This window comes from Catharus ustulatus, chromosome 3, assembly GCF_009819885.2.
Source record: "Catharus ustulatus isolate bCatUst1 chromosome 3, bCatUst1.pri.v2, whole genome shotgun sequence".
NCBI lineage: Eukaryota > Metazoa > Chordata > Aves > Passeriformes > Turdidae > Catharus > Catharus ustulatus.
In genome coordinates, this window is record NC_046223.1 from 59678842 (window position 1) to 59689269 (window position 10428).

Genomic DNA, 10428 nt, shown 5'->3' on the forward strand with positions numbered 1-10428 from the left:
AGTGCAGTAGAGAGGACCTAGTTGAGGTTTTTGAGGTGGTTTTTAATCCAAAATGCCAACCCTAGATGACATTTTAGAGCACGTTGGAGAATTTGACAGGTTCCAGAAGCAAACCTTTTTTATCCTATGTTTGTTGTCTGCTTCCTTCACCCCAGTGTACGTGGGGGTCGTCTTCTTTGGGTTCATCCCTGAGCATCGCTGCTCCAACCCCGGGGTGGCCGAGCTGAGCCAGCACTGTGGCTGGAGCCTGGAGGAGCAGCTGAACCACACGGTTCCCGAGTGGGATGGCCACGGGGCCAGCTTCAGCAGCCGCTGCAGGAGGTACGAGGTGGACTGGAACGCCACAGGCATCAGCTGCACTGACCCCCTTGGCAGCCTGGTGGGCAGTGGGAGCACCGTGCCCCTGGGGCCCTGCCGGGATGGCTGGGTCTATGACTCCCCTGGCAGCTCTCTCGTGACAGAGGTACAAACAGCCCCCTTTGCCCTGTCCCCTCTGTTAGAGACAAGGTGAGGGTTGGGGAGAGAGGGTCGGTGTAGCCTTGGCTGTGTTCAAGTATCTCCTGCTTACCTGGAGAAGGGATTGTCTCTCACTGTGAACTTGCACTTGGGGGTTTAGAAGTGATCGTCCCTCTGTCCTTGCTGTAAAGTGCTGCCTTAGCTGCTCAGGAGGCTTATATCTCCTGCTGGGGAGCAAAGCACATTTCAGCAAATAAATCCCCAGGTAAAGTCCAGTTCTGAATGAAATTTCTGTCATGAGAAGTCCAATTGGTGAAGGTGTGTAAACAGTGCAGCCAGCAGTACTGCAAACAAAACTGGCCAATGCATGGTCTTAATTTCTTCCTCCCACCCCCTTCTTTATTTTATTTAGTTTTTAAGAATTAAATCTTTTAAAGTTGGTTTTAAATAAAAATGAATGGCAGTCAGTGTGGGGAAAGGTATTGCCTTCCACAATTAAATTAGCTTCATTCGGGAATAAACTGTAGAAAAGTCAATGACTTTCGTGTTGTCAGAAGGAGTGGGTATAAATTGAAAGTGGTATTTAAGCTACTTGCTGTACTTTAGCAATTTAGGTGCTTTAAGAATAAACCAGTAATTGGGATAGCAAGCTTGATCTCATCATAGAAATTTCCACCAAATGTTTAGAGGTGGTCAGGATTCTTTCCCGTTTATGTCTAACACAGGAGCGGTTAAAATTTGTGCTCTAGCAACTTCAGCATTCATAGTTTTGTAAGAGACTGGCCCTTGATATAAGGAGGTGCACTCTAAATGTACTTCTTTCAGCAAGTTACAGGCTGTGAGATCTGAAAGTGAGGAAGTGAGGCACCTCAAATGCAGGGTGACCCAGGCTGCCTATGCAGCAGCAGCTCAGCAGGTACATCTCACTGGAAAAGGCTCCAGCAGATCCTGTGGTCCAGATGCCCCCACCATCATCTCCTGAGGCTTTGGGAAGCTGAGCACTTGCAGTCTGTGTGGGCTCATGCAGTCATGCTCTCACATCAGTTGTCTCCCCTTTCCTGCTGAAGGGGGTGCAAAGCCAGGCCCATGGAGCACTTCCTTCGTGGGACAACCAGATGTGTCACATAACTCTGCATTTTGTTAATGAGTTCCCAGTTGTGACTGTTTCTGTGAAACTTCTCAGGCTCTGTTATTTCATCCCCTGCTCTGACTGCTAAGAAAAGGAAAGGATAGTGCAGTAAAAACTGTGTTATTTCAAAGGAAAAGTTTGCATATGGAAGAATGTCCTCATAGGAAGTCCCATAGAGCATCAGAAGAAATATTTGTTTTTGTGTTAACTATGGATGCATAGATTCAACTAAACTCAGCTATCAGGAGGAAGGGAAGGGATTCTCAGTCATATTAGGAGAGTTTTTTGCAAACCTTTTCTCCAGTAGCTTTTATGTATTTCTACAAGTAAGATCAGACAAGACTAGATGGCAAATATATGTGGGTGCCCATGTCATATAAAGCTTGGCCCTGGATAAAAAATACCTGCTCTCCGGACACGTACAACAACATAGCTGAGCTAAAGAGCAGAGCAGAGAGAAAATGCTGTGATCTTCAGGCAGTTGCAGATATTTCCACCCTCCTCTAGGAGGCCAATGCTCCATGGGACAAGAGACAAGGCAGGCTTGCATCTAAAGGCATTTAAGACACTTTTGGTAAAGGCATTACACCTAGTCCTGAGTGCTCTGTGAGGACTACTCTGCCATGCCAGGTTATGAGGCAACAAGAACTGCTTGCAAATGTTCATCATCAGCCACAAAAAAAAAAGCTGTGTTTGAAAAACTCAGGGTGATCATCAGATCCGTGGTGATTTGGTCAATGAGGGCAAATCTGGTGCCAGTTTTGGCAGATAATAACTCACTTAACGCTCTTTCCAGAAAAGAGAGATGGGACATGAATGGGAAATGCCAGCAAACTGCTCAAGGGTTTGTTCCAGTTTTTAATGTTGGACAATTAGTTAAGCTAGTAGGATTTTGGTGTGCTGACAAAACAGGCATTGACCTAGAAACAAGTTTAAGTCTTTAACTGAAGTGAAGAAGAGTTGTGGACATGAGCCAGCTCTTCATTTCACTCTCTTGTCTCTGACTGTGGTTGCTCCTTTAGTTTGACCTGGTGTGTGAGGACTCCTGGAAGTTGGATCTCTTTCAGTCTGCTGTGAATGCTGGTTTTTTTATTGGCTCCATCAACATCGGCTACATTGCAGACAGGTAGGTGTGGGCTGACAGCAAATCCCTCTGACCTCCTGTGTCCATGTTCAGCAGCCAATCTTAGATAAAAGGGTGTGCAACTGACGCCTACTCTGCTCTTCTGAACATAAGGTCGTCCCCCTGGGTGTTCAGGCATAGCATGAGCCTGTATCCTGCCTTTTAGGTTGTAGCTGCTGGTTAGCACAGATCTGCTCAGCAAACCCTGCAGAGCCCACAAGGACTATTTTAGAACTGTACACCCCAAACTTCCTCCTGTACCACATCAGAGCCCTCAGGTGTTAACCAAAGCCAGGAAATGGGTTTGGATCTCCCACTTAATCTGTCACACTCTGTGTGACTGCGGCTTGGAAACATTTTGCTTCTTTTGGAGAAGCTTAGAGATAGTTGTCACAGATTGCCAGATGTGTACAGCAGCAGTCACTGTGAAAAAAGCTGATAATCCCTCTAGCTCCCTGTTCAGAGCCGGCAGTCGACCCTCTGGGTCAAGCACCTGGGTTTAGAAAGAAACAAATGCCAGTACTTGAGGGCCCATTTTCCCTTTGCTCCCCTTCTGCCTAGGACTGTTAGTGACAGCAGGCTCTGACTTTCTCCAGCTGTGAAATGCAGCCCACTCACAAGTAGATCCATACGTTACTATGTTTTAAAGGTTAAGGTTGTGATAAAAAATCCCTTATAAATCTGGTGCATGTTGAAACATCAAAGTCATAATATTAACCCATACTTATTTTTCAGTCCCAATGTAATATATGTAAACATGGGAATATAATTTTTTTCTTGAAAGTTTTTGTGGAATTGCTGAGCAGCAGGCACAGTAACTTTTCATGGCATAGAAAAGCAGACAAGTGAGTAATAGGCAAAGAAAAAAAGCTTGTCTCTATTTTGCATAGCGAAAATGTATTTTTTTCCCCTGAAGATACACAAAGCTCTTACTAGTTTAGAATGCTTCCATGACTAGTGGTTTGCTTCATGCCTATTATTTTCCAATCCAGGTTTGGCCGTAAATTTTGCCTTTTAACAACAATTTTTGCAAATATTGTGTGTGGAATGCTTCTGGTCTTCGTGCCCACCTACCTGTGGATAGTCATCATCCGGTTCTTGCAAGGGCTGGTCAGCAAGGGCTGCTGGACTGCAGGCTACATCCTGGGTGAGTTCAGGACCTCCTTCCAGGAGCAAAACTAGCTGCAGAAGATGAAGGAACAAAACTCAAAAAAACTTGGAAAAAAAAAGCCATTCTAAAAATGCCTCCCATGGTGTTTTATTAAGGAGTTTTCTCCCTCTTTGATGTCTCAGGATGTTTTCAAGCACTGTCATTAGAGAGAAACAACAGTAGCCTTCAGAGCTTTCCCCTATGGTACAGCTCACCTTTGCAGAACTGTGTGGACTCCATGGCTCTTCTTCCTTCCATCAGGCTCTGGCTGGGGAAGTTGACCTTGCAGACACAGCCCCTCTGGCCCAGGCACAGACAGAATGGTGACATAGGAGGCCATTAAAGAAGCAGGCAGAGGGTGGGGAAAACTTGAGACATTTTTATGACACTAAGAGCATTAAAGGGCAAACAGAGGTTTCAGAACCTAAGAATAACTGAAGAACAGCACGTACTTGCTGATAAAAAGACAAGGTATTTGTGTACCTGTGTGTATCCACTGGGATACGTGGCCAAGCCAAGGAGGGGCCAGCCTGTGTGGGTGCCCCTCCCAGTGCCCGGCACCAGCTGTGACTGCTGGTGAGATACAGCTGTGCAGCCAGGCTGGGTCTGGGGCCAAGTCAGGACCACTTTCTGGTTCAGGGTAGAGCTGCCTGGGACTTCTCTGATTTTTCTGGAGTGTTCAGTCTCTTCAAAAGGTATCTCCAAAACACCCAATGGCAAACAATCACAGAAGCAGCAGATTAACTATTTTAAAAGCTGACCAATAGAACCTTAACTAGGTTAGGGTGGGAGGTGGCTCTACCAAGTATCTCTGAGAGATGCAGTTCATTGTGAGAGTAGTAAAAATGTAAAAGTCAGTGCCCTAAACTTCCATTAAGTCTTTCAGTGTGGGCATCTTGCTAATTCAGTTATCCAGATGTCTGATACAAATAAAATAAAAGCACCTATCGCACAGTCTAAACTGTCTTCTGCTAAGACATGATTATTCCTTCCTGTGAATTTCTGGATGTTTGCTTGGCCTCTTAAATCTTTTCCTGGCACATATGAAATCTTCATCCCCTCTTCTGGGGAACTTTAAGCCATTTTAGAGCACTAAGTCCCTTTCAGGACAATGATTTGCCCCATCCTGATATTTTCTCTCTGTTACATCTTGTTACTCCTGGATTCTTTTGAAACTCTCTTATGAAAAAGATCCCAAACTAGCCCCAAAGCTACCTTAAAATTGTATCTTCTCCCTAAGGGTGGCCAATACTGAATGTCCAGGCAAGGATACAAGGACAGAACAACCTTGTTATCCTGCTCTGCTGGGGCGCTTGTTTTCCCTTCAGCTGCTTCTGGCTCGGTCCCGCTGAGCCTGAGGCAATGTCTTGGTGCAGCATTCAGCTGAGCAGAATTAGCTAATCTGTGGTTCCAAAACTCAGAAATTCATTTGGCTGCTAATCAGCTCCTTAATGTTCTTTTTTGAATGAGTTTGTTTTCTCGAAGTCACACAACTGGATGCAAAATGTTGAGTGCTCTTGTGCCTGCCTGCTAGAATAGTTCCTTTTAACTCTGTATCAGCAAGACTCAACGTGTGGGTCTGTGCTCTGGTGTGGAGATGCAGAGTGCAGACAAATAGTAATTCCAGCCTGGCCTGGGAGCTCCGTACCATCCTGTGATATAGGCTTTCCTTACGTGCTTGGAGTGAGATGCAGGCTGAACACCTGTGCTTTGGAAATAAAATGTTCAGCTTTGTTGTTGGCATTGCATTCCACGACACAATCCGCGTGTGCGCTTTGATGAATGCTTGATTTACTCTGAGACATCCCAGCAGAGGACATCCCTGGATGTCTCAGTGCACAGCCAGCAGCACTGTTTTCCTCTCTGCTGGAGTCCCAGTGCCAGGAGAGCACACCATGAGGTTTTGTCTGGAGGCATTACGCCAGGAAACCCATGATGGCCAAGGTTTCTCCAGGGTGTTCCCATAAAACTGCTCCTCCAGCACCACCCCTGCTGGCTCCTGCGTGGGGCACCAGGGCACTCACCTGTCCCTGTGCACGTTCGCAGTGACAGAAGTGGTCGGCCCGCAGTACCGGAGGACGGTGGGGATCCTCTACCAGGCGGCTTTCTCCGTCGGGCTCCTGCTTTTTGATGCCATCGCTTACGCCATCCCTCACTGGCGGTGGCTGCAGCTCACTGTCACGCTGCCGACCTGCTTCCTCCTGCTCTACTACTGGTAACTGCCCTTTTGTTGTACCTCTGACCCAAAAAACCCGGCTTCTCCTGCTTCCCAAGGCTTGGTACTGACAGGGACTGGGTGCTCCTTTCTGGTGTGCACCCCTCTTGGTGCAAAGAGGAGGTTCCCAGCAAAAAGGAGAGGGAAATAGGACCCCTCAGCAACTGAGATCTAGCTGAATCCTAGCCTGTGCACCCCACCTGACCTTGTGTTTGAAAAACAGACTACTGGGAAAATTGGATTAGTATGAGTTATTTTTGTCTTCCACTGAAATTATGGTTATTGACAGATCATCTAATGCTAACATAACTGCAATAGGTTGTCAGCATGCTCTTTTAAGGCAGAAAAGTTGCAGGTTTTTATGGTCCAACCAAAAAAAAGAATGTAGGTACTCCATTTTAGTTTCTCTTGTCTCTTTTTAATCTATATTTTTTGGTTTGAGTGCTTTGGCTTTGAGAAATTGTCTATATGGGTCAAGAGGTTAGGAATAGTAGAAAGAAATTTGTTGCCTTCCTTCTTTCATATTTTTGAATTGGTAAGCCAGCTCTAACTTAATCAGTACTTCTTAACCAGTATTGGCTGAAGTGGAAAACAGCTCCCTAAGAGGAGCTGGCTTGTGGTGAATAAGATGGATGAGAGCATTACTCTCCCTCAAAGCTCCTCCCTGATTTATCTTTGGTAAACTCCTCTTTGACTAAAGCCGCTACCTCAACTGTTCCTCTTCTAATCTCAGCCATGGGATATATTACATTTCCTGACTGGGGGAGTAGGAAGTAGCACACAAAATAAACAAAATCCATCTACCTCTATTTAATCCATCCAAAGCCTCCAGTCATGGGAGAATAGGTAGACTTTATGTTTTGTTGTATAATGGCATCCACTTGCATTGTAGGTGCCTCCCAGAGTCTCCCAGGTGGCTGATATCTCAAGGGAAAAATGACAAAGCTATGAAAATTGTCAGTGACATAGCTAAAAAAAATCAGAAAAAGATGCCTTCCCATTTTAAGGTGAGCTCAGGGTTTGGTTGTACATGTAAGCATCATGACAGTACCTTGCATCAGTTCCTCCCAGAGAAATTAATGTACTATGTACTGGCTCTTCCATAGGATATTAAATTTGAAGAGGAAGATTGTGGAAAGCAGAATCCCTCACTGATGGATCTTTTCAGGACACCACAGATAAGAAAAAACACGCTCATTTTGATGTACAACTGGTAAGACTATAACACTGGAGAGCTGGTTTTGGAGCTCTGGATTTGAATACTCCATCAGGGCATGGATGTCTGTTCTCTTGCTATCTAACAAATCCAGGATGCTCTGCTCTTCCCAGGTTCACGAGCTCCGTCCTCTACCAGGGGCTCATCATGCACATGGGAATGGCTGCTGAGAACATGTACCTGGATTTCCTCTATTCTGCACTTGTTGAGTTCCCAGCTGCCTTCATCATCATCGTCACTATTGACCGCGTGGGCCGGCGCTACCCCTGGGCCCTGTCAAACCTGGTGGCTGGGGCTGCCTGCCTTGCCACAGCCCTCATCCCAGAGGGTAAGTCACCTGAAAGAAGCCCTGTGGGGGCTTCCCACCCTGTCCTCTGGATCCTCCATGCTGCTTTTTGAGGGTCCCTTTGCCGTTGTTCATGCGGTCCTCACTGTTCCCATTCCCTCACACGGGTGGAACAAAAAAATCCAACATCCCTAAAAAGCATCAACTGGCATGGGATCAGAGGTCCCACAAAATAACACTGTTGTAGTAATTGACACCTGCTAAGTTGCTGGGATGCTTTTCAATGTGTTGAATGTATTTTCTCTACAGACATACATTGGTTAAAAGTGATCACTGGTTGCATTGGGAGAATGGGAATTACAATGGCTTTTGAAATGGTTTGCTTTGTAAACACAGAACTGTATCCAACTTATATCAGGTAGGTGCATCCTCTCTCCAGCTGGCATTTGGCCTGGAAACAAATAGTGGAGGCTGATGTGTACGTTATGTTTTATGCTAAATTATGTTATCCTCAAATGTGTCAGAACTACACAGGTACTGTTGAACATAAACAAACACAATTAAAGGTGCAGCACAAATAACATGCTTTAAAAAGTTATCTTAATAAAGAAAGGAAATGCACTTTTAGACAAGGGGAAACTCACATGACTGAAATACAGGGAAAATTTGGGAGAACCAGGGTGGGTGAGGGATCTGAAGTGCCTGGATCTGTCCTGTGTGAGGGTGAGAGTTGTGATCCATCCCCTTCCAGCTGCAGTACTCTGACACTAACATGATCCCTTTGCTGCCAAACTAGGAATCTCGGGGTGATGGTTTGCTCCTCTTTGTGTGATGTTGGTGGAGTCATCGTGCCATTTATTGTCTACAGACTGGTGGAGATCTGGCATGATCTGCCGCTGATTGTCTTCAGTAAGTGCCACCTTACCTCCTTGTCCCCCTTCCAGGGTGCAGAGGGGGACCCAAGTTCCAACAGGAGGGAAAAGCCCCCAACAGAGCTGCTCTAAGTTCAGCAGAAGCGCCTTGCTCCCTACAAGGCCTTGGCCTTCAGTTTATGATGAGCTGGAACTTGTTTGTGCATTCATGTCTCCCTTGCCCCTATGATCTCTCCTTGCATTTTAAAGGAAGTTAGAATGGAATACACATTTGACAGATGGCAAAGAGCTCAGAAAAATTTTGATGAGCTTAATATTTGATGAATTTAAAGAGCTGATTTACTGCTCTTCTGTGAGTTGTATTGTCTCTGTCCAGCAGTCAAACCCTAGAGTTTCATGTAGTTGCCTATTTAATGGAGTACAAGTATGGTTGCTCTGCTTCAGCTTTTCTGACACTTTAACTGGCTCTTCTCCAGCTATTTGGAAAGTGGCTGGTAAATAAATGCAAGATAAGTTTTGCAGACTAGTGACCTGAACTCTCAGGTCAGGGCCTGCAACACTTTTATGAATCTTTAGGTAAGCACATTATTTATAGAAAAATACCTTGAATGGCAATATGCAGATTTTAACAGACAGGACAGGATGCTTAGTAGATTTAAAATACATGCCAAACATGTGCAAACTGGATAAAAGAAGTTATCAGAGGAGAATTTGATCATATTGCTAAGAAGATAATAAATTGTGTATACATTTTCTAATCTTATGTGAATAGGATAAAGATGGAATGGTTTTCCTGGCCTGTTCTAGCACTGAAAAGAGTTCTTTCCTCTATAAAGGAAGGATCTGTCCAGTTTGAGGTGTCCTAGCTCATGCATGACTCACAAGAGGACTTGACTAGGTGCTTTTTCCACAGGGCAGCCACATCCTCCATTTTTGCACCAGCATGGCAGTTTTGCATATAGAAACTTGAGGTGCAAATCTTGCACAAAATTAAATGCCTTTGACAAGTCTGTTCTGTCTGGCATTAGCAAGTGGTTGATAAATGCTTACAAGCTCTCTGTGTCTCTGTTTTGAAGCTGTGCTTGGTGTAATTGCGGGTGGGCTGGTGCTGCTTCTGCCTGAAACTAAAGGAAGAGTTTTGCCTGAGACTGTGGAGGATGTTGAAAACTTTCACAGGTGAGTCACGATGATAAACTTGCAGCAGTTTTCACTCGCAATTCAGCAAAATCCCTGTCCAGAGGGAATCCCAGGGGTTACTTGTCTGCCTTGTTGGTTTCCAAGAAGTTGCTGGGTAATTTCCAGACTCTGACTGGACAAATTCTGAATAACTGCCCTAATCTCTCAAATGCCCTGCAGCACCATTATAAATGGTATTTGTGTTAAAAAAACCCCTTAACAATTGAACAGAAAAAGGGAAGTCTTGACAGCAGCTTCTCACGTGGTGTGGGAAGCACCAGTATCTGCTGAGGAGCCAGAGCAAACCTAAGGGAATGTATATGATCATTTTCTTGGGGCAAGGCTGAGCAGGTGAAGAACTTGAAGTTATAGGTGCTCCCTGGACAGCTTAATTCCTGGTTGATGTTCATGTCTTATTACTCTTGCAGGCAAAGTGCTCCGAAGGCCAACAAAATCTATCTCAAGGTGCAAGGATCAGAAGTAACACGTGGCTGAAGAAGGTGTAACTCTTGCTGGGTAGTCTGCTTTAGGGCAGTAGCATGGAAATACCACTTAGAATAAATACCCTCTCAAAGTCTTGCCTCTCTTATTTCAATTTCTGCACATATTCTTTATTTACAGTCTTTAGGGTTTTCTGATGAGATTGTCCCTATTGCTGCATAGCTACTTCCCCCTCTGTACACTACGAGAAACATATTTTAGATCTGGGAAATTTTTGTATCAGCTGTGTGGACTTCTGGGATCCATACTGACAAAACTCTGTAAGTCTCAATAAAACCGACTTTGCTGGTTTTTCTTAAGAAGT

The 10428-nt window shown here is 45.0% G+C and overlaps 1 protein-coding gene across 1 annotated transcript; it reads left to right on the forward strand.

Moving 5' to 3' along the window:
• Positions 1-52: 52 nt before the first annotated feature.
• Positions 53-10348, forward strand: SLC22A2 (solute carrier family 22 member 2). The gene is made up of 11 exons (XM_033055423.1): positions 53-463; positions 2608-2711; positions 3701-3855; positions 5905-6073; positions 6966-7080; positions 7180-7286; positions 7403-7617; positions 7885-7993; positions 8372-8484; positions 9524-9623; positions 10052-10348. Exons 1-11 carry the CDS (start codon positions 53-55, stop codon positions 10116-10118), a joined length of 1665 nt encoding a protein of 554 aa, XP_032911314.1. The 3' UTR covers positions 10119-10348.
• The last annotated feature ends 80 nt before the right edge of the window (positions 10349-10428 follow it).

What these genes read in the sequence shown, in the direction of transcription:
- SLC22A2 (XM_033055423.1), top strand. Translation starts at nt 53, where the DNA reads ATGCCAACCCTAGATGACATTTTAGAGCACGTTGGAGAATTTGACAGG. An exon ending in CTGTATCCAACTTATATCAG is followed by an intron (nt 7,994 to 8,371) that starts GTAGGTGCATCC and finishes CTGCCAAACTAG; the next exon opens with GAATCTCGGGGTGATGGTTT. An exon ending in GATGTTGAAAACTTTCACAG is followed by an intron (nt 9,624 to 10,051) that starts GTGAGTCACGAT and finishes TTACTCTTGCAG; the next exon opens with GCAAAGTGCTCCGAAGGCCA.